This window comes from Eleutherodactylus coqui, chromosome 5 (assembly GCF_035609145.1).
Source record: "Eleutherodactylus coqui strain aEleCoq1 chromosome 5, aEleCoq1.hap1, whole genome shotgun sequence".
In the NCBI taxonomy this organism is placed as follows: Eukaryota; Metazoa; Chordata; class Amphibia; order Anura; family Eleutherodactylidae; genus Eleutherodactylus; species Eleutherodactylus coqui.
In genome coordinates, this window is record NC_089841.1 from 43,922,940 (window position 1) to 43,947,583 (window position 24,644).

Genomic DNA, 24,644 nt, shown 5'->3' on the forward strand with positions numbered 1-24,644 from the left:
TAGAAACCTGAAATTTGGCACGAGCATTGATTATGTCATAAATAGGTAAAGTTAATAGGTCCCAAATCAATTATTCTATTCTAAGTGCAAAAGAAGTAGCGTCCAAATTTTACGTAAGGAATCTAATTCTCTCACTACCTGATGTCATATATATATATATATATATATATATATGAATGTCTGTCTGTCTGTCTGTACTTTATGCATTACTACACCATTCATCCAATCACCATGAAACTTTGGGAAGTTGTTGAGTACACCCCTGGGAAGATTACTGGCATAGTACATCTATCCTACGATAGGTGGCGCGCGTGCGAGCATCAACAACAGTTATGCCCCCCAGACAAAGATCATTTGATTTCCATCTCAAGCTCGAAAGCAAAAGGCATTACGAGCAACGGGATGAGTGTTCAACCAGAAAATGATGCATCCGCCGAACGTTTCGCAAGACAATTGCTGGATATTGAGAATGCTGAGGTAAAATGAAAGCTGTGCTGTGATTGGTTGCTATTTCTTATACTGCTGAGGTAACATGAAAGCTGTGCTGTGATTGGTTGCTATATATTATACTGCTGAGGCAACATGAAAGCTGTGCTGTGATAGGTTGCTACTTCTTATACTACTGAGGCTACATGAAAGCTGTGCTGTGATTGGTTGCTACTTCTTATACTACTGAGGCTACATGTAAGCTGCGCTGCGATTGGTTGTTATATATTATACTGCTGAGGTAACATGAAAGCTGCGCTGTGATTGGTTGCTATTTCCTATACTGCTGAGGTAACATGAAAGCTGTGCTGTGATTGGTTGTTATATATTACACTGCTGAGGCAACATGAAAGCTGTGCTGTGATTGGTTGCTACTTATACTACTGAGGTTACATGAAAGCTGTGCTGTGATTGGTTGCTATATATTATACTGCTGAGGTAAAATGAATGCTGCACTGCGATTGGTTGCTATTTTTTATATTGCTGAGGCAGAATAAAAGTTGCGCTGTGATTGGTTGTTATTTCTCTTACTGCTGAGGTAACATGAAAGCTGCGCTGTGATCAGTTGTTATATATTATACTGCTGAGGTAACATGAAAGCTGCGCTGTGATTGGGTGTTATATATATTATAAAGCTGAGGTAACATGTAAGCTGCGCTGTGATTGGTTGTTATATATTATACCACTGAGGTAACATGAAAGCTGTGCTGTGATTGGTTGTTATCTAGATATATAAAAACGAATGTATGTATGTCTGTCTGTCTTCGCAGCAACGCGCGATGGGTAGGCTAGTTATATATATACAGCTGGTATAACTTATACTAGCTATACATATATAATTACAATTCCTCCTCTACTCACCTTTGCAGCAGTCTCTGGGCAGCCTGTAATGGAAAGTTCCGTCCTGTGATCACATGACCAGAGCCTGGTCATGTGATCTGCAGCCACAGGTCCTCTCTCTCTAATCGCTGGTCGGCAGAGACTGATAGACTGCAGCTGTGACCACTCACAGCTGCAGCCTATCAGTGGGAGGGGCGCGCCGTGGAAGTCTGCAGCCTGTAATTGGCTGCCGACTCCACGTGTAACAGCCCTCCCCTCTGCTCTTGCCGACCTGCGGCGCTGCCTCCCATCTCTCTCCTCTCCTTCCTCCCCTCCTCTCCCTTCTCAGCCATCATGCGGCCGACAGCGCCGCTCCCGTGGGCCCCCCTCAGCTCAAGGGCCGGGTCGCCGTTGCAACCCCTGCTTCCCCTCACCGTACGCCAGTGGTGTGAATACTTATGTCAGTGCAAAATGTTAGTTTCTCTATTAAGAAAAGAATACTAAGATTTCTAACATTCTGTTGTCACTTTGTCATTATGGGGTACTGAGTGCAGAATGGGGGGGGGGGGAACTTGATTTTTGTCATGAGGCTACAATATAAAAAAATGTAAAAGAAAATGAAAGGGTCTGAAGACTATCCGGACCCACTGTATGTCCAAAGATGTTGAATGGTGTTTATAATGATGTTAATGGTGCCGGTTTATGTCTTTTCTTTCACAGAATAAGCAATTTATGAGGATTACAGGAACCATCCAGTTGGCGACTTTCCAGATGAGGACGCGGAATTATATGTTATCCAACTCTTTCATTGAAGATGTAAGAAGTCTACCCTACTTTTATGACAAGGCAGAATATTTCTCCCTGCTGGAGATGTATGGCACTCATTACACTGTATCTGGGAGTGTTGGTGGCAAGTATGACCTGGTGTACATCCTGGATTCTACTGCACTAAAAAGTAATGGTGAGTATCATATCCCGAGTCGATGCCCATAGACTCCAGGAACTGTTTTTAAGGGTCTGAACACAGTCGTAAAGGGGTGTCCACTTTGAAGAACCCATTTTTGTAAGAACAAATAGTTTGGTATTTCCTGTTGTTTTTAGTTCACTTATCAGCTTTGCTGCATAGACTTGTACACAGTGAGCAGATTCATCTCATATATTTAAAGATAAGGACAGTTCTACTGTACTGCTGGAAGCCTAAATAAGGATGCAGCTCTCCTGTCACACCCTAGTATTAGGAGGATGGGATGTACTACATCACTTCCTGGTTTCTGCAGCTCACTTGTTAGCTTTGCTGTATAGACTGGGAGAGATGAGCAGAGTCATCTCATTATCATTAGAGGGCAGGGGAGTCAACAGCATCTTTGTTGTACTGCTGTAGACTTAGACAAGGCAGGATAGGAACACTATACACACATAAGGATTTCATGATTGGCAAATCTTTCATGACTTCTCAATTTTTTAGCAAGGAAAAATGTAAATAGAGTAATTGTAGTTCATATAAGAAGCATGGAAGACAGTCATGCAGATATCATCTTGGTTTGAAATCTAGACCCTGGCTAACTATAAATTACATTGCAGAAATTACAATGGCAGATGTGAAATCTTGTCTTGGCTATAATATTGGTCTAAATCTGGCATCAGAAGGAATTAAAGGAGATCTGAATGTTGACAGTTCAAAATGTGAAAAGGTTCTAATAAACAATAAGGGTAAGTGTACACCTCTCCTGCACCAGCAGAGTTATTTAAGGTTCAGCTTGGCTAAGTTTGCATGTATATTCAATAGTGAGAGGGGAATAAGGTACTGAGAGGCCCCTCTGTCCTTCTCCAGACCCCTCTGTCCTTCTCCAGACCCCTCTGTCCTTCTCCAGACCCCTCTGTCCTTCTCCAGACCCCTCTGTCCCTTTCCAGAACCCTCTGTCCTTTTTCTGATCTCTCTCTATTCCTCTGCAGATTCACTTTTCCCCTCCAGACTCCCCTGTTACCTTCTAGAATCCTCTGTTCCCTTCCAGACCCCTCTTTCTTTTCCAGATTCTTTTGTCCTTTCCAGATATATCTGTCCCCTTCAGACTCCCTTGCTCTCCTACAGACCCTTCTATCCCCTTCAGACCTCTCTGTCCCTTATAGACCCCTCTGTCCTCTCTCCCAGACTCCCAAAGTAGAAGCAGTGGTCAGCAGCAAAGCTTGAGAAAGACCGAACTCTACAGGTCAAAACGTTGCTGTTGCTTTTGACTTTTAAATCGAGAAATAGTCTTTAGCATTTTTCTAATTTCTGCCTCTTCCATTGCTGCCATACTTTTTACTCTCTCCCAGACGCATCTGTCCTCATCAAAACTCCTCTGTCTCTTCCAGACACCATGTCTCGCTGTAGACCCTCCAGTCCCCTCTGTCTCTCTCCAGACTTCCTCTGTCCAATTCATACACCCAGGGGCGTAACTTGAAGCTCCTGGGCCCCAATACAAAATGTGGAATGGGGCTCCCAACTATAATGCTTTATTCATAGTACTGGACTTCCTATATGGAGAAGAGAGGCCTTATGGGCCCCCTAAGGCTCCTGGGCCCGGGTGCAACCGCATCCCCTGCATCCTCTATAGTTACGCCCCTGCATACACCTCTGTCCCCTTTAGATCCCTCTGTCCTCTCTCCCAGACCTGTCAAAATTTCTCTGTGTCTTCCAGACTCCTCTGTCTCCCTTCAAACTCCTCTGTCTTCCTCTAGACCCTCCAGTCCCTTGTCTCCCTCCAGCCTTGTCTCCCTCCAGACCACTCTATCTCACTCCAGACTCTTGTTTCTCCCTCTAGACCCTCTAAGCCCCTCTGTCTCTTTGTCTCCCTCTAGACCTCTCTATCCCCCTCTAGATGCGTTTGTCTCTGTCTAGACTCCTCTGCTTCCCTCCTGACACCCCTGTCCTCTCCAGATCCCTTTATCTCCTTCTGCACTCCTCCAGACCCCTCTGTCCTCCTCCAGATCCCTTTATCCCCTTCAGGACTCCAATGCCTCTCTCCAGACTCTTTTGTCAGTGAATTATCTCCTGTAGGAAGAAAGGATTACGTTGACATCCAACATGCCTGATCATTAGAGATGAGCGAGCACCAAAATGCTCGGGTGCTCGTTACTCGAGACGAACTTTTCGCGATGCTCGAGGGTTCGTTTCGAGTAACGAACCCCATTGAAGTCAATGGGCGACCTGAGCATTTTTGTATATCGCCGATGCTCGCTAAGGTTTTCCTTCTGAAAAGCCCTCATTAGCAATGCATACGTTAGCTAAGCACCACACTACCTCCAACAAAGCACAATCACTGCCTGCATGACACTCCGCTGCCACTTCTCCTGGGTTACATGCTGTCGTCGTCCCCCCCCCCCCCCCCCGCACGACGCAGTGTCCACAGCGCACACCAAAGTGTCCCTGCGCAGCCTTCAGCTGCACTCATGCCACACGCTGGCCTCATAGCCACACCACCCTCATGTCTATTTATAAGTGCGTCTGCCATGAGGAGGAACCGCAGGCACACACTGCAGAGGGCTGGCACGGCTAGGCAGCGACCCTCTTTAAAAGGGGCGGGGCGATAGCCCACAATGCTGTACAGAAGCAATGAGAAATCCAATCCTGTGCCACCTCCATCAGGAGCTGCACACGTGGGCATAGCAATGGGGAACCTATGTGCCACACACTATTCATTCTGTCAAGGTGTCTGCATGCCCCAGTCAGACCGCGGTTTTTGAGAAATAGTCACAGGCAGGTACAACTCCGCAATGGGAATTCCGTGTGCACCCACAGCATGGGTGGCTCCCTGGAACCCACCGGCTGTACATAAATGTATCCCATTGCAGTGCCCATCACAGCTGAGGTAACGTCCGATTAAATGCAGGTGGGCTTCGGCCCACACTGCATGCCCCAGTCAGACTGGGGTTCTTTACAAGTGGACACATGCAGTTACAACTCCCTGTGGACCCACAGCATGGGTGGCTCCCTGGAACCCACCAGCGGTACATAAATATATCCCATTGCAGTGCCCAACACAGCTGATGTAACATCAGCTTTAATGCAGGTGGGCAAAAAATTAATTGGATTACACTGTAGGCGAGGGCCCCAAACAATTGGTGTACCAACAGTACTAATGTACGTCAGAAAAATTGCCCATGCCCTACCAAGAGGGCAGGTGAAACCCATTAATCGCTTTGGTTAATGTGGCTTAATTGGTAACTAGGCCTGGAGGCAGCCCAGTTAAAATAAAAATTGGTTCAGGTGAAAGTTTCAACGCTTTAATGAGCATTGAAATGTATAAAAATTGTTTACAAAAATTATATGACTGAGCCTTGTGGCCCTAAGAAAAATTGCCCGTTTGGCGTGATTACGTCAGGTTTCAGGAGGAGGAGCAGGAGGAGGAGGATGAATATTAGACACAGATTGATGAAGCTAAAATGTCCCCGTTTTTGATGGTGATAGAGAACAATGCTTCCATCCGCGGGTGCATAATACGTATTGCTTAGGTATCGCTGCTGTCCGCTGGTGGAGAAGAGAAGTCTGGGGAAATCCAGGCTTTGTTCATCTTGATGAGTGTAAGCCTGTTGGCACTGTCGGTTGACAGGCGGGTACGCTTATCTGTGATGATTCCCCCAGCCGCACTAAACACCCTCTCTGACAAGACGCTAGCCGCAGGACAAGCAAGCACCTCCAGGGCATACAGCGCGAGTTCAGGCCACGTGTCCAGCTTCGACACCCAGTAGTTTTAGGACGCAGAGGCGTCACGGAGGACGGTCGGGCGATCGGCTACGTACTCCCTCACCATCCTTTTACAGTGCTCCCGCCGAATCAGCCTTGACTGGGGAGCGGTGACACTGTCTTGCTGGGGAGCCAGAAAGCTGGCAAAGGCCTTGGATAATGGTCCCCTGCCTGCGCTGTACATGCTGCCTGATCTCTGCGCCTCCCCTGCTACCTGGCCCTCGGAACTGCGCCTTCTGCCACTAGCGCTGTCGGATGGGAATTTTACCATCAGTTTGTCCGCCAGGGTCCTGTGGTATAGCATCACTCTCGAACCCCTTTCCTCTTCAGGTATGAGAGTGGAAAGGTTCTCCTTATACCGTGGGTCGAGCAATGTGTACACCCAGTAATCCGTAGTGGCCAGAATGCGTGTAACGCGAGGGTCACGAGAAAGGCATCCTAACATGAAGTCAGCCATGTGTGCCAGGGTACCTGTACGCAACACATGGCTGTCCTCACTAGGAAGATCACTTTCAGGATCCTCCTCCTCCTCCTCAGGCCATACACGCTGAAAGGATGACAGGCAAGCAGCATGGATACCCTCAGCAGTGGGCCAAGCTTTCTCTTCCCCCTCCCCCTCATCCTCCTCATACTCCTCCTCCTCCTCCTCAACGCGCTGAGATATAGACAGGAGGGTGCTCTGACTATCCAGCGACATACTGTCTTCCCCCGCCTCTGTTTCCGAGCACAAAGCGTCTGCCTTTATGCTTTGCAGGGAACTTCTCAAGAGGCATAGCAGAGGAATGGTGACGCTAATGATTGCAGCATCGCCGCTCACCATCTGGGTAGACTCCTCAAAGTTTCGAAGGACCTGGCAGATGTCTGCCAACCAGGCCCACTCTTCTGTAAAGAATTGAGGAGGCTGACTCCCACTGCGCCGCCCATGTTGGAGTTGGTATTCCACTATAGCTCTACGCTGCTCATAGAGCCTGGCCAACATGTGGAGCATAGAGTTCCACCGTGTGGGCACGTCGCACAGCAGTCGGTGCACTGGCAGATGAAACCGATGTTGCCGGGTGCGCAGGGTGGCAGCGTCCGTGTGGGACTTGCGGAAATGTGTGCAGAGGCGGCGCACCTTTCTGAGCAGGTCTGACAAGCGTGGGTAGCTTTTCAGAAAGCGCTGATCCACCAAATTAAAGACGAGGGCCAGGCATGGCACGTGCGTGAGGCTGCCGAGCTGCAGAGCCGCCACCAGGTTACGGCCGTTGTCACACACGGACATGCCCGGTTGGAGGCTCAGCGGCACAAGCCAGCGGTCGGTCTGCTCTGTCAGACCCTGCAGCAGTTTGTGGGCCGTGTGCCTCTTATCTCCTAAGCTGAGTAGTTTCAGCACGGCCTGCTGACGCTTGCCCACCGCTGTGCTGCCACGCCGCGCGACACCGACTGCTGCCGACGTGCTGCTGCTGACACATCTTGATTGCGAGACAGAGGTTGCGGAGGAGGAGGAGGAGGGTGGTTTAGTGGAGGAAGCATACACCGCCGCAGATACCACCACCGAGCTGGGGCCGGCAATTCTGGGGGTGGGTAGGACGTGAGCGGTCCCAGGCTCTGAGACTGTCCCAGCCTCCACTAAATTCACCCAATGTGCCGTCAGGGAGATATAGTGGCCCTGCCCGCCTGTGCTTGTCCACGTGTCCGTTGTTAAGTGGACCTTGGCAGTAACCGCGTTGGTGAGGGCGCGTACAATGTTGCAGGAGACGTGGTCGTGCAGGGCTGGGATGGCACATCGGGAAAAGTAGTGGCGACTGGGAACTGAGTAGCGCAGGGCCGCCGCCGCCATCATACTTTTGAAGGACTCCGTTTCCACAACCCTATACAGCAGCATCTCCAGGCTGATAAATTTGGCTATGTGCACGTTTAACGCTTGAGCGTGCGGGTGCGTGGCGGCGTACTTGCGCTTGCGCTCCAACACTTGCGCTAGCGACGGCTGGACGGTGCGCTGACAGACATTGGTGGATGGGGCCGAGGACAGCGGAGATGAGGGTGTGGGTGCGGGCCAGGAGACGGTAGTGCCTGTGTCCTGAGAGGGGGGTTGGATCTCAGTGGCAGGTTGGGGCACATGGGGAGAGGCAGCGGTGCAAACCGGAGGCAGTGAACGGCCTTCGTCCCACCTTGTGGGGTGCTTGGCCATCATATGTCTGCGCATGCTGGTGGTGGTGAGGCTGGTGGTGGTGGCTCCCCGGCTGATCTTGGCGCGACACAGGTTGCACACCACTGTTCGTCGGTCGTCTGCACTCTCAGTGAAAAACTGCCAGACCTTTGAGCACCTCGGCCTCTGCAGGGTGGCATGGCGCGAGGGGGTGCTTTGGGAAACAGTTGGTGGATTATTCGGTCTGGCCCTGCCTCTACGCCTGGACACTGCACTGCCTCTTGCAACCTGCCCTGCTGCTGCCCTTGCCTCCCCCTCTGAAGACCTGTCCTCAGTAGGCGTAGCAAACCAGGTGGGGTCAGTCATCTCATCTTCCTGCTGCTCTTCCTCCGAATCCTCTGTGCGCTCCTCCCTCGGACTTACTGCCCTTACTACTACCTCACTGATAGACAACTGTGTCTCATCGTCATCGTCCTCCTCACCCACTGAAAGCTCTTGAGACAGTTGCCGGAAGTCCCCAGCCTCATCCCCCGGACCCCGGGAACTTTCAAAAGATTGGGCATTGGTCACGACAAACTCCTCCAGTGGGAGAGGATTCGGAACCCTTGCTGCCCATTCTGGGCAGGGGCCCGGGAACAGTTCCTGGGAGTCTGCCTGCTCCTCAGAATGTGTCATTGTAATGGAATGAGGAGGCTGGGAGGAAGGAGGAGCAGCAGCCAGAGGATTCAGAGTTGCAGCAGTGGACGGCGTAGAACTCTGGGTGTTCGATAGATTGCTGAATGCACTTTCTGCCATCCACGACAGGACCTGCTCACACTGCTCATTTTCTAATAAAGGTCTACCGCGTGGACCCATTAATTGTGAGATGAATGTGGGGACGCCAGAAACGTGCCTCTGTCCTAATCCCGCAGCAGTCGGCTGCAATACACCTGGATCAGGAGCTCGGCCTGTGCCCACACCCTGACTTGGGCCTCCGCGTCCTCGGCCGCGTCCACGTCCTCCAGGCCTACCCCTACCCCTCAGCATGGTGTATTACCAGTAGTGCAGAAACAGAACGCTGTAATTAAATGTGCCGCTTATTGGCCTGTGGTTGGAGGCTGACTTCGCTTACGGAACGCACAGCAGAGCCAAGAAATAATTTTGCGCAAGCCTGCTGTAACACTTAGGTGGCTGCGTATGAATTAGGACAACTACCCCCAGCACAGACCCAGTACACTGAGGACGGTCACAGGCAGCCCAAATAGATTTTTTTTCCCAAATGTTTTTGGAAAGGCCCAGTGCCTATATACACTGTATATGTCTTCTCTCTCTGCGTCACCACTACTGGCCCTGGAGTATGTAAAATAACTGCAGACTGTTGCACTGTGGACTGGAATACAGCGGTGATGTAACAGCCAACACAGAGCCAGGAAATAATTTTGCGCAAGCCTGCTGTAACACTTAGCTGGCTGCGTATGAATTAGGACACCTACCCCCAGCAGAGACCCGGTACACTTGTGGACTGGAATACAGCGGTGATGTAACAGCCAACACAGAGCCAGGAAATAATTTTGCGCAAGCCTGCTGTAACACTTAGCTGGCTGCGTATGAATTAGGACAACTACCCCCAGCACAGACCTAGTACACTGAGGACAGTCACAGGCAGCCCAAATAGATTTTTTTTCCCAAATGTTTTTATAGGCCCACTGCCTATATTCAATAAATATGTCTTCTGTCCCTGCCTCACCACCACTACTGGCCCTGGACTATGTATAATTACTGCAGGGCGCAATGCTCTGCACGGCCGATATACAAAAAAAAAAAAAGTGCAACACTGCAAAAAGCAGCCTCCACACTACTGCACACGGTTAGATGTGGCCCTAAGAAGGACCGTTGGGGTTCTTGAAGCCTAAAATACCCCTAACACTCTCCCTATAGCAGCTCCGGCACCAGCAGCACTTTCCCTCCTCTATGTCAGAATGCATCTGAGGCGAGCCGCGGGAGGGGCCGATTTATATACTCGGGTGACACCTGATCTCGCCAGCCACTCACTGCAGGGGGGTGGTATAGGGCTTGAACGTCGCAGGGGGAAGTTGTAATGCCTTCCCTGTCTTTCTATTGGCCAGAAAAGCGCGCTAACGTCTCAGAGATGAAAGTGAAAGTAACTCGAACATCGCGTGGTACTCGTTACGAGTAACGAGCATCTCGAACACCCTAATAGTCGAACAAGTATCAAGCTCGGACGAGTACGTTCGCTCATCTCTACTGATCATTCTTTCCCCTTTCTTATTCATAATTTTATGCTACTGTGTTAATCCAGGTGAGGGCACAAACAATACCCCAGTCAGTTAGACGCCAATTGTCCTTCCTGACTATATTTATGGCAGTGAGACAAAAATCAATCCTTTTCCACATGTCCTATTAGACAGAAGAAAAATTGCTTTCAGGTGTTCGTGGACCCGTTAACTGCTGAGCCCCTGTGCCCCTGTGCCCCTGAGCCCCTGTGCCCCTGTGCCCCTGAGCCCCTGTGCCCCTGAGCCCCTGTGCCCCTGAGCCCCTGAGCCCCTGTGCCCCTGAGCCCCTGTGTAACTGCACATATACTATTGTATATCCACGCTTGAATTGCTCCACAACTGAATGCAGTTATTTTGTGATGTCAGTTATAGTAGCTACTTTGTCTAATTCCATGTATACAATGTAACTATTTGTATGTCTACATATCTGCTTCCAGAGACGGTAGATAATTCTGGGGTGATTGACCATGTGGTGTCTCTGATTGAGGGGGGGACTGTCGCCTTTACAGCCAAACTCGAAACAAAACTGACTCAAAACAAACAAGTTGACATTGATGACTATGTGGAGTGGTCGTCTTCCTTAGTCGATGCCCCAGTTCTTACAAAGAAAAAGGTAAGTCACGCTGCTTGCCTGTCTGGCCTCCTCTTATAATTAGTATCAGGACTACTCCATTAACAGTAGTGAAGCTGCACCATACAGAAGTCAAGCTGGTTGTACATGCTGATTTTGCTGGGTGACACCAGAGGAGCGGGAACTGGGTGAGTAGGAAGAGGCTACCAGGCTTCCACATCGCCTAAACTACAAGCACCATACTGTAACTTAGTTTATGATGCCTATAGTTGATGACAGGTTCCCTTTAAACCTGATTTATAGGAAAATAATTTCAACTCGACTGTCACACATGAAAAACTAGGCAGTTGTGCAGCACAATACATTTTTTTTAAAGTATATACTCACCTCACTTGTCGCTCCCGGCAGCTGTAATGGGCGCACTGTCCCCCACTAACTTCCGTGTTGTGCGGTCATGCGACAAATACATGAGCACTGCTCGGACTGCACCCAAAGAAAGTACAATAAAGACTGCTTGTTGCTAGACTCTGATGTCCCATTGTCAAGTCTGCGGTTGACCCCACTACATTTCTTCTTGGTCTGCTAAACCACTTGTGCAGTTTGTTGGTCACTGACCCGACACTAAACATCCCTCACTACTCCATTTACATAACCTCTCCCGTGCTGCACTCATCCTATGGAAAGCTTTACCTCTTACCATTAGACCTTGACTGTCCACACACAGTACAAAATTCAGTTTCTCATCTCTAATTGCTTTGCCTGTATTTTTGTATCTGCAGCCATCACCCATTCATACTCTGATTCCAATCGATATAAAAGACGCGTATGTGAAGTCACGTAACTTGGAACGAGCCACCGAGGAATACATTGACGAGTATAGCACATGCAAATGCCAGCCTTGTAAGAATGGCGGCACTGTAATGGTGGTAGACGGGGAATGCTTGTGCAAATGTCCCGAGCGGTTCAAAGGTTTGGCATGCCAGACGCCGAAGAGTGGAATATATGATAGTAAGTATGTGATGATAGTGTGTGGTGTAGTTGTCGCGGATGGTGGTACGACACAGATATCAGGATATGAAACGGATACTAGACACACAAACAAAGTGATTTTTGTTACAACTGGTATCGTCAGGGAAATATGCTTATGCAAGGATAATAAACAGTTGGTAAATGTTGAATAACTTTAATGTTTCGTCCTGCAGTCCTGACAATCACTAGATATCACAAACTTTAGTGTACATATTATGCAATTTATGGTGAATGAACACAGAGCTCATTGTACAGAGAATGTTATTGTAACTATCATCTTTCTGCAAGAACTAACTCAGATGAGGCAGTATGCCGCACACAGTCTGTATTTAACAAAGAAATCAAGGACTTTGTCCACAGAAGGCAAACAAATGTTTTTGGTACAAAGTTCCTGCAAAGCTGTCTTATCTACAGCAAGATATAATAGCCAACAAATGTGCTTCTACCCAATCGTATAGTCTGATATGTCTCTATCTAGCAGGTCTGCTTACTATCGTTTGCTGTTTACTCAAATGCACAAACTTGTTTTTTTTATTGAGGACTATCCTAGCTTACATCACTGAAGCAAAGGATTTCTAATGAACTTTCCTGGTTATGGTTCAACACTGTCGCAGCACACTGCAGCACTCTCTAGATGCTGGTCATGACTCTGCTGAAGATCTCCAGGGTCCAGTTCAGAAACATTAGTTTCCTGGATGTAGGGGCAGCTCAGGCAGTAAAAAACAGCACTCACAGTGGCTGAGTTGTCCCTTGTCTCTTGCAATGTTCTTTGCTGCTCATCTGGCCCCTCTGCTGGCACTCAGCAACAGTTCTTTGGCAGGGGCTTCCCTCTGCCACTGCGTCCCAGGCCTCAGTCATGCAGCTCTACACTGTCTGTGATGCAACACACTCAGAGCTTGGGTTAACTCTTCTCTTCCTATTTCCTATCCCAGAGACACATGACCTGCCTGCCAATCAATGAATCAATCATGCAAAACAGCATTTTTCCTGTCACTTCCCTTACTAACCAGTAGGTGGCACCAAAAGATCACATTCATATAAACGATGCATTCATTATATTACTCCGTTTGGTTTTATTACTACATAATGATTCTTGTGGAATTAGTAAGACACAAATAACCACAAATTGCTCAGAACACTCTGCTATCTCTATACATAGTCAAAGCTTCTAAACAAATAAGACACAGTTGTATATTAGGGTTCTACTAAAAATAGTCATCACTCGGTGAGCAGGACTCACAGGCGTACACTATGAGAAGGCAGGGGAAGCAGGACTCATAGGTATTCTCTATTAATAGGTGGGAAAGCAGGACTCACAGGCTTTCTCTATGTGTCGTTGGGGGAAGCAGGACTCACATGCTTTCTATATAAGTGGGTGGTGGAAGCAGGAATCACAGGCTTTCTCTATAAGTGGGTGGTGGAAGCAGCACTCACAGGCTTTCTCTATGTGTGGGTGGTGGAAGCAGGACTCACAGGCTTTCTCTATGAGTGGGTGGAGGAAGCAGGACTCAGACTTTCTCTATGAGTAGGTGGAAGCAGGACTCACAGGCTTTCTCTATGAGTGGGGGAGGAAGCAGGACTCACAGGCTTTCTCTATAAGTGGATGGGGGAAGCAGGACTCACAGGCTTTCTCTATGAATGGGTGGAGGAAGCAAGACTCACAGGCTTTCTCTATGATTGGGTGAGGGAAGCAGGACTCACAGGCTTTCTCTATGAGTGGGTAGAGGAAGCAGGACTCAGACTTTCTCTGAGTAGGTAGAAGCAGGACTCACAGGCTTTCTCTATGAGTGGGGGAGGAAGCGGAACTCAGACTTTCTCTATGAGTAGGTAGAAGCAGGACTCACAGGCTTTCTCTATGAGTGGGGCAGGAAGCAGGACTCACAGGCTTTCTCTATAAGTGGATGGGGGAAGCAGGACTCACAGGCTTTCTCTATAAGTGGGTGGTGGAAGCAAGAGTCACAGGCTTTCTCTATAAGTGGGTGGAGGAAGCAGGACTCACAGGCCATCTCTATAAGTGGGTGGAGGAAGCAGGACTCACAGGCCATCTCTATAAGTGGGTGGTGGAAGCAGGACTCACAGGCTTTCTCTATAAGTTTGTGGTGGAAGCAGGACTCACAGGCTTTCTCTATGAATGTGTGGAGGAAGCAGGACTAACAGACTTCCTCAATGAGTGGGTGGTGGAAGCAGGTCTCACAGGCTTTCTCTATGAATAGATGGTGGAAGCAGGACTCACAGGCTTTTTGTATGAATCCTAGCAGCAGTTAAATAACTTTTACAGTAATATAAATTGCATCTTCACAGATCATTCTGATGCTATTAACGGAAATTGGGGTTGCTGGGCAGACTCAACTGCATGCGTCAATGGAGAAAAAAATCAGACTCGTCAGTGTAACAACCCGGCTCCGGCATCTAGTGGAGAACCCTGCCATGGGGATAGTGTCCGAACAGTTACTTGCTGATCAGAAGCCATCTTCTGTACTAATAAAGGGCTATCCATCAACTCCTATAATAATGACAGACGATGAAGACAGAATTCAGTCCAACCGAGCAATGTGTGAAGCCTCCACCAGGCGATAAGTGACCGGCGGAACAGTAATCATCATTCACTTGTAAAGAGTGTGAAATGCAGAAATAAAAAGTAATGAGATTGCCTCGTTGTAATTTGTAAGAATCCATTATCCTTACGATAGCAGCAGGATGTGCAATAACAGGAATGGTAAGATATAATACGGGTACAGAAGGTCTCTTACTGCAACTTATCATAAATGGTCTTGATGGTCATCTATGGACACCATGATCACATGATGCATTTTTACTATGGATGATTTCATGGGAACACAACAGATTCATTTATTTTGCTCTTCTGTATACATAGATCCCTTGTTGCATACCCCCGACAGATACTGCACAGGCATTGCATGTTGTATTATTATATCCCTTAGGGCTTAAACAGACGGGTTTATGCGCTAGTATGCTTGCCACGACGGAGCATGTAAGAGCATGCACCAGTGTTTTGGTTTTTTTTTGACTATTAAAATTTTGCGCTATTGCAAGCGAGTTTGAAAAACGAAAGCGTAGGTCCTGCTCTATCTTTTCTTGCATGTAGTATTAACGCGAGAGAATACCAATAGCGAATACAAAAACATTGAAATCAATGGTTTTGCTTCTTCCCATTGTGCAGCCGTAATTTTTCCTGAGCACTGTCCTCTGTTTCGGGGGGTGATTATATTAAACATCAGTAACTTCATAAAAGCAGCACTGGTATCGCTGTAAATATTGCAGGAATTGTACTTATCCCTACTAAATCCTGATTGGCTGCAAGGTAGGGTGACCAGCCTGACAAGAGCAACCCTACAAATGACCCTAATGTGGAGTCCCTAATCCAACTCTAATAGGTCTCCATTTTTGGGTCACTTGTGCGCTTGCTTCTGTTAGAGAGGTCACCCTGTCTTGCAACTGCAGGGTTTGATAGCCGATCAGGGCTTAATAGAGTTTCAGTGGAATGCATTAAGTTGGCCATGCAGGGTGGAATCTTTTCTGTCATGGCAGCTTAGGCAGGGGAGGAACATCAAAGTTGATTTGTAAATTGGTTTGCAGGTTGGCGGGGAGGCAGTAAGGCTCTGGACTCCCTAAGTGGTAGTTTAAAAGGGCGGTTTTCATCTGGGTACTGTCTACCAGCCAGTACTGGTGTATCTTGACGCCACCAGGAAGTACTGGTGGAGTCAAGTTTTACAGGGGGGTCACGCCCCCTGTAAGTGATTGGCTGCAGAGATGGATGGGATGCAGGTCCTGGCGGCCCACTAAGGAATAATGGGGAAAACATACTGCTTCCCCCGCTGCAGGCAGGCAGCCCTAGCTGCAAGGTCTTTCCATGCTGGCTGGCCAGAAGGCCTTCTAGCAAAAACATATCGCGGCCTCCGCACCACAGTGCCTTGAAGCTCCTTCTCGGGCGGCAGCCTGTTCACCGCACAGGAGGCGGGGGAATCAGCAGGGACACCACAGCGGCATGAGGCTGCTTCCCTGCTGGCCCTGCAGCACTAAGGCCACAGCAACGTCGGACACTGCCCGAAAGCTGGCGGCCACAGAGGTGTGCATTGGGCCACCGGAAAGGGCACTCACATCAGTTAGTTGCCATGCAGGTCCCCCGCTCCAGGCGCACATTGCCACATCGTAAAGGGGTTTCCCCACCTGCACCATCCCCCTCTGTGTTAAAGCAGGGAGTGCTAAGCATGGTGAAGCGGTTTTGCTAGCAGCGGCGGCGGCCCCCTTCCCCCAGCCATATGAGTTTTGTAGAACGCACTCAGCTGCATGGAGCACACTGCGGCAGGAAGCACCCCTCAGTGACACCCCACGGCGCTTCAGGCAGAAAAAGGGTTTTGCACCTTCTAGGACCTTCAGGTCTTGACTAGAGATGAGCGAGCACCAAAATGCTCGGGTGCTCGTTACTCGAGTCGAACTTTCAGTGATGCTCGAGAGTTCGTTTCGAGTAACGAACCCCATTGAAGTCAATGGGCGACTTGAGCATTTTTGTATATCGCCGATGCTCGCTTAGGTTTTCATTTGTGAAAACCTGGGAAATTCAAGAAAGTGATGGGAACAACACAGAAACGGATAGGGCAGGCGAGGGGCTACATGTTGGGCTGCATCTCAAGTTCCCAGGTCCCACTATTAAGCCACAATAGTGGCAAGACTGAGACACCCTCCCCCCCCCCCCCCCCGCACTGTCAGCGCAAAGATCGTTCTCCTCTGCCACAGCTGTAACAGCTGTGGCAGAGAAGAACGATGTTAGCCCATTGAATTCAATGGAGCCGGCTGTATTGCCGGCTCCATTGAATTCAATGGGCTAACATCGTTCTGCCGGGACAAGGTGAGTATATATATATATTTTTTTTATTTTTACACATTTCTGGATGAATTGCAGGGAAGGGCTTATATATTTAAGCCCTTCCCGACAATTCATCCCGCGATCGCCGGCAGCCCATTGCTTTCTATGGAGCCGGCTGTATTGCCGGCTCCATTGAATTCAATGGTCAGTGCTCGCTTAATCGAGACAAGTACCGCGTGGTGCTCGTCTCGAGTAACGAGCATCTCGAGCACCCTAATACTCGAACGAGAATCAAGCTCGGACGAGTATGCTCGCTCATCTCTAGTCTTGACCCAATCAGCAGCTAGGGGTGTGACAGGGGCGTTCCTCCATGGAACTCCTGTCAAACCCCCAGCTTCCGGTGCCGTCAAGTTACACCAGTACCCTGCCAGCCATAGGGCCATTGGTGGTTCAGTGATGACAACAAGGACAGGATTTTGTCTCTGCTGTCATTATCACCGAGACAGTACATACACAAGTGCTTATCTTCCACTGTGCAGACTGCAGGACCACTGAACGACCAACGAACCCTGGGTGATCTGGGAGAAAAGTCCTCTACAGGGAAGCCCTCCTTTTTGGGGAACCTGAGACATTTTGGTGCGGTAGACATGTAACATCTGCAGCAAATACAAGATTGGTACATGTCAGGTTACACCAAATTTATTGATTGGCTGTGCCATCACATATCCACGTACTACACACCACGGCTCCACCAATGGAACTGTGCCATCACATATCCACGTACTACACACCACGGCTCCACCAATGGAACAAGATGCAGTGGGTACTGGCGTTACAAAAATAAAACTCAGCTTCAGAATTAAGTAATTTCCGTTTCTCTTTCTTAGTTATTTGCAGACTGCTGACGAGGATTTTGTGAAGGTCGGAAAACCCCTTTGAATTTCTCATGTATGTAAATTTCAATCTGTGGAAGGGAAATAATAGAGGAGATTTACAGCACACAACCAATGTTTTCCATACCAGTCTAAGTAAAGACAGCACTGGAGTGTGACAAATGTATTAGGTGTGCAAGTCATGCTGGAAATAAGGAAGATGGAACAATACCTCTGCAGCGCCACCTATTGGATGGCAGCATTCCTGCAAATCAATGTCCAACCCTTTATATAGGTCTTTAGAACAATAACTGGGAATTGAAAACCAATAATTCATACACAGACAGCTGTTTTGGGGTGTTTACCCCTCATCAGTGTGTAGTAGGATTCTGGCTTGGCTAGTGAGAGATCTATGAATGTGAATTGGGAGGGGGTATCATCACTCCTTAAGGAGAGCGCCTAGAAGGTGAGTGAGGAGACTTATAAGGCCATGGGAAATATATGCAAATAAGGAAGATAGAACAATACCTCTGCAGCGCCACCTGTATAAAGGGTTGGACATTGATTTGCGGGAATGCTGCCATCCAATAGGTGGCGCTGCAGAGGTATTGTTCCATCTCCCTTATTTGCATATATTTCCCTAGAGGAGCATGCATGGCCTTATAAGTCTCCTCACTCACCTTCCAAGTGCTCTCCTTAAAGAGTGATGATACCCCTCCTGACTCAAGGGAAAGGGAAGCGGACTATTTATTTGCCAACTCATTCCGCAGCGCTTTTCAGGTAATTTTTTTTGTTTGCTTTTTTATTACTTCCCCAGCAAGCTGGGTACTTATCTTACTGATCTCAGAAGAATGGAAGGCTGAGTCAACCTTGAGCCGGCTACCTTAACCATATGGTGATTGAACCTGCAACCTTCAGTTGGACTTAACATTCTGCGCCACACGAGGCCCTCAGGCCATGCTGGACACACATTTCCTAAATTCTCTGTATGAGGGTGGCCATATTGGAGGCACACACTTTCTTTATGTATTATCTGTATAGGGGGCTGCCATATTAGAAATGTGCACTTCCTTTCTGTATAGGGGTGGCCATATTGGAGGCACACACTTCCTTCATATACAGTCTGTATACGGGTGGCCATATTGGAAGCCCACTGTTCCTTCCTATATTGTCTGCATAGGGGTGGCCATATTGGAGACACACATTTCCTTCCTGTATTGTCTGTACAGGGACGGCCATATTGGAGACACCTCCTTACTTTATTGTCTATCTAGGGGTGGCCATATTGTAGCAACACACTTCCTTCCTGTATTGTTTGTATAGGGGTGGTCATATTGGAAACACTTCCTTCCTGTATTGTCTGAATAGGAGTGGCCATATTGGAGACACCTTCTTTCTTTATTGTCTGTATAGGGTCGGCCATATTGGAGGCACACATTCCTGTATTGTCTGTATCAACAGCACAGAATAGTTTGTGCTTTATAGGTGCTGCAATGAATAAGAGTCAATGGAAAGAGAAATGTCATAGGTTAGTTTCCAGAAAGTGATGGAATACAACCCCTCCTTCATGACTGGGGACACCAACTTACCGAAGCTGCTCACTTATCTAAAACAAAAACATGTCTGAAACTTCTTGCTATATAAATGTGGGGTAGGCCACAGCTTTATTAACTTAACATATGATAAACACATTATTAATAACTTTTAATATCAAAACCCTATCCATGCTGTACGAAGGTTAACTTTATGAGTCCGCAAACCGTCCCCGAGGGCATTCGTAAGCCCCGGTCCTCCGGCTTGCAAACCTTCCTCTCCTATCCCTATCCAGCATGGACTAATTCTGGGCCACACGGGATATGCCATACCGCTGCGGCTCATTCCGTCCCACCCCACCAACCCTAGCTAAGGCTGCCCCTACGCCATCCTGCAAGCCTGATAAAATGTATCTAACCCTAACTCATAGAGGTGGACCCCGTCCTCCCTCAATGCCCCTTTTTCTTTGTCCTCTAACTCCCAGTGTCAAACCGCCAAACCTCCGATAGAGTGAACGAACTGCGACATTTTCATGTTGACCAACCTCCTCACTCTATTGCCCCCAAATCTCTGGCTCCTCTCCAGTTTCTTCTCGCTACTATGTCCGACCATACAATTATCACTCCTAGAAAACAATCATGGAAACGCAAAATGTCCTGCTTCATAATAGCCAAAAGATCACGAGTCTTTATCTTACCCAGGTCGTTCCCCCCTCGCGTGAACGACCAACACCACTCTCCGGGGGGTACGCCTGCTTATGTCTATTACCAGTTTCAGCATGTCGGGCCACTGTAATCCCCGTACTCCGTGCCAGGTTACAGATGTTTCGGTTAGGCCCAAGTTCTCTCCTAATGGCCGCACTGCTGCCCTCTTTTGTGCACCATAAATGTAAGAATGGCCCATGATGTACACCTTCCCCGGCTCCACGGCTGAGAAAAACAAAAGGAATACACAGGAAAAAACCCGTTCTCAAAATAGCGGAAACATTGCCCTGCCGGTAGAAAAACTAGCGGACATCACCAACCATCAGATCCAGTCTCACATAAGATTTATATGCTAGAGATTTCCACCTGCTCAGTCTTTTCAAACCTTCTTCGCTCATGCCACCCGCGTCTGCCGAGGTGGCCGCACCGATTCTAAACGAGTGCGTCCCAAACTTCGATGGATCAAAACCCGCTGACCGCAAAGCGAACCGTAGCACCGTGAAAATTGAAAGCGGTTAAGGGGAAGACCCGAAGAGTGAACCAAAATTGCTCACCGTGGGCCCTGGTGGCCCTGCTTTTTTTTTTTTTTTTAGTAACTGGGACAATCTCCCCGATCCTTAAAGCCGCAAAAAACGCGAGCAAAAACGCCGTCCTGAACAATAAGGTTTCCGAACCGTTAATGCAGATGATCTCTAAACTGTCCAACAATTTACACAATACCGGATGTTATAGGACGGCGGGCATCAACCCGGCCCTTGTCCTTCTTCCAACCATGCCCGATTTGACGAAAGACGAACTCTTTGGTAACAACTTCAAAACCATGTAATTTCAATAAAAAACGCCACACCTGACAGGTGTTTTTTTTGCTGCATCAACCGACAACCGTTTATCCGACGCTGCCACCGATGTCTCCACTAGCTTCAGCAGCTCTCTTCTGCCAGACTCCATAAGGAAAGCGGGCAGCGTATCCCCTCGGCCTCCGCCTGTGGGTGCCGCTCCCTGAACCGCTCCATTTTCAAACGAGAGAGTGCGTCAGCTGCTTGATTTTTATAACCCGGAACATGCTTCGCCCGTAAATAAATGTTCCGTTGTAGACAACTTAAAAGTGCCAATACCGGCGGGGAAGCCGAAGACTTCGTATTGATGGTTTGGAGAACCGACAAGTTATCGGACCAAAAACTGATCTTATGATCCTGGAGTTCCTCTCCCCATAACTCCAAAGCCACCACCAGTGGGAAAAAACTCCAACAACGTGATGTTTTTGTTCCATTGTCTCTCAATCCAGGATACTGACCAGGGTCCCCTGCACCAGTGGTTCCGGAAAATGACCCCGAAAACCACCCGAGCCCGCTGCATCAGCGAACAAACAGAGCTCAGAACCCGACCACTCTTCCTTAGGGCACACCACTTGCCTGTTGAACGATTCCAAAATACACTCCATATATGCAAATCAGCTCTGATTCCTTGAGTGATCCTTACTAAATGGTGGGGCTCCTTTACTCCCACTGTCGCCAGTGATAACCTTCTCGAAAAAACACGACCCATGGGGATCACTTTGCGTGCAAAGTTTAACAAACCCATCAGGACCTGAACTTGTCGCAGCGTGGCCTTCTTGCAGCGCGCTACCTCTCTTATCGTCTGGCGCAAGCGGGCTACTTTGTCTAACGGTAACCTGAAAACCATTTTTCAGTGTCGATCTCGATCCCGAGAAATGTCAACCTGGTCACTGGACCCCATCATTTTTTCTTCAGACAACGGAACCCCGGCCTGCTGCATGAGCTTACAAAATGTGCATAACCAAAACCCGCAAACACCTGATGCTTCCGTTCCGATGAACAGGAAATCATCAAGGTAATGTGACACCGATGAAATGCCTGTTTTATACCTGAGCATCCAATCCAGGAAGGAGCTGAAAAGCGCAAAATAGTAACATGAAATGGAGCAACCCATCGGTAAACACATATCAAAGAAAAAAGAATTGGTTGTCCACTTTGCACCCCAGTAGGTGAATACACTCAGGGTGGACAGGCAACAACAGGAAAGCAGACTCAATATCAGCTTTTGCTAACTGAGCCCGTTTTCCCGCCATTCTAACTAGCAACACCGCGTGATCAAAAGAAGTGTAAACCACAGAGGCTTGTTCTTTTGAAATGCCATCATTTACCGACTCCCCTCTTGGGAAGGATAGCTGATATATCAGGCGGAACTTGCCGGCCTCCTTTTTGGGAACTAGCCCCAGTAGAGAGACCCGCAAATTAACGAATGGAGGCTCCTCGAAAGGGCCCGCCATACGGCCCAGCTCTACCTCTTTTAACACTTTCTCTTTACTAATTCTAAATTGTCGGTTGCCAATTTTAAATTTGCCCACAACGTGGAAGCTGGCTGAAACGAAAAAAGGAATGACAAAACCGACGGAAAAACCCTCTCTAAGAATTCTTGCCTCCTGCCTCCTGTCGTATTTGTCGAGCCACTGGAACAGGTATATGCTTTTCACCGGGGATCGGTGCTCCACTGGCACCACCCCCCGCGCCTGATGCTCTTTGCTTCCTGAAGCAATGTACCGCGGCATGTTGGCCCCCGCAGACAGAACACTCATGTCTAAACTTGCAGGAGGCGTGAAACCTGCAATGGCCCTTGTTGTAAAGCCAACAGGAGCCATTTGGTCTCGGAGAGGCCGCGGGGGGGGGGGGGGCTGTTGACTGCTCCCCGCGGCTCCCCCTTGAAAGGAGGGTCTTTGCGGACGCTGCGCCAAAATAAGCTGTATCCATACGTCAGTAGCTTTTGACGCCCAACTTATGTGGCTTACGCCCGATACCCGGCGTCTGAAATCTTCATCATACCGCTACCAGGCAGCGCGCAGTGTAATTTATATGCGCTAAATATGGTGTTAAGGTACACCATAAGCTCGGGACCTTTTTAGGCTGATGCTGGCATGTAATGTATGCCAACACCATGAACGCTTGCAGCCAATTACCAAAGTTTTCCATCCCGTGGTCCACCGATAGCAAGGACCAAAAAACCACATAAACACCTTTTCGCATTTTTTCCAATAACTCATCCGACAAACCGACCCCTAACGGGGCCACACCACAAAACAACGGGTCGGCGTATCTTAAACCCCTCTCAAGGGTCCGCCTCACCACCGGCTGTTGAGCATACAACATCTTTATGTATCGCAGGCGAGCTCAACAGCGATTTTAACACATTAACCAAATCACTTCTATCCGCCGTCTTAGCGGGATCCATCACATTTACCACATCACCACCGGCTGTTGAGCATCCCACCTCCTGCCCCGCAGGCGGGCCCACGCCCCCTGGGGATCCACAGGACTCTGAAAAAACACATCTTTTTGATCCACCTTGCTCAACAGCGATTTTAACACATTAACCAAATCACTTCCATCTGCCGCCTTAGCGGGATCCATCACATTTTTCCACGCATTTAAATAGTTAGACTCACCGGCTTGGCCGACCTCCGGCGATGCCAAGGGCGTGGTCCTTGCCGGCCTTCCTCCTGGGCTCCTGCCCCTGTCGGGCGAGGGCTGCCGAACACTCGCGTGCAGAGCCTCTCGAGCCCTCCTTCCTTGTTCTGTTCCAAGGTGGCCCAGCTCCGGCCGTTCTTGCGAAAAATCCCGCCCCGTGCGGCGTATTGAATCCCTGCTTGTATGAGTCGTTGGCGATAACTCTGGTTGGCGGTAGGCTTCCGTTTGATGCCTATGTACCTACGGACCGATGTACCTGTCGCCCTCATTCTCACTGCTTGCCCTAACCCTACCTCTACTGGCCTCAGAGACTAGCTTACCTTGCTCACTATCCCGCTTGCGCTGGTATCGCTCTCTCCTCGCTCTCTCCCTCTGCCTGCGCTTAGCGCCCTGACCCTGCCTATTGCTGCTGGCGCGGCTGACGTTACTATAAGACGACTCTCCCCCCGCCGGGGAGAGGGCCCGCACGAAACGCGGGTTAACATAGCAGCGCCTATGGGAGCTTTGGGCCCTAATGTCTGGCTGCTGCGAGTGGATGATCCTGCGCCCCCCTTGGTTGCTGTGCCCGCTATGGGGGGATATGTGGTAAAAGGCGGAAAGGGGGGGGCCGCTGATGACACGGACTGCTAGTACCCTGCGTGAAAAGGGGGTCGCTGGAGCAAAGGACCTGGGCTCTTACAGGGGTGCGGTCCGAAAACATGCTCCCGCTATCCTCCGTTATATACCCTCTACCCCTGTCGCTGCCATGCATGCTTGCTGATCTACAGCCGATGCTGCTTGATGTGCTAGTGGCCGTGCTATACTGTCCCCCCCCTTCTAAGCTGCGGCTATATCCTACAGAGCCCTGGCCCCTGGCCTCTTTCCTCGCCAGCTCTCTATTCCCCTCCCCCATCGCCTCTACCTGTAGCCGTTGGCTGGTGCCGCCGCCATCCTGGGTGTGTCTGGAGCCGTGCTGTCCGCTTCCCCTTGCTTCCCTCCTTCCTCTTTGTACATCCACAATGCTGGAAATGGCTGTCGTGCGCCCAGCCGCGCGCTGATCCGCCAAGCCAGAGCATGCCCTAGCAGCTGCTGTGCCTCTTCCTCTCTCCCGCGGACCACCGGCTGGTGGTGACCGCTCCTCAGCTGTCATGTGCCCGGGTGCGCGCTGATCTGCCGGGCCGGAGCATGCCCGTGATGCTGCCGTGCGTCCTCCTCCTTGC

The 24,644-nt window shown here is 49.2% G+C and overlaps 1 protein-coding gene across 1 annotated transcript in view; it reads left to right on the top strand.

Moving 5' to 3' along the window:
- The window catches only part of C9 (complement C9), a 51,199-nt gene extending 36,520 nt beyond the window's left edge, over positions 1 to 14,679 (top strand). The window contains exons 8-12 of the mRNA XM_066602395.1: positions 2,026 to 2,266; positions 2,887 to 3,015; positions 10,867 to 11,042; positions 11,780 to 12,008; positions 14,331 to 14,679. Coding sequence (XP_066458492.1) covers positions 2,026 to 2,266; positions 2,887 to 3,015; positions 10,867 to 11,042; positions 11,780 to 12,008; positions 14,331 to 14,488 — 933 coding nt within the window. The 3' untranslated portion in view covers positions 14,489 to 14,679. The remainder of the gene's footprint in view (positions 1 to 2,025; positions 2,267 to 2,886; positions 3,016 to 10,866; positions 11,043 to 11,779; positions 12,009 to 14,330) is intronic.
- Positions 14,680 to 24,644: the final 9,965 nt, after the last annotated feature.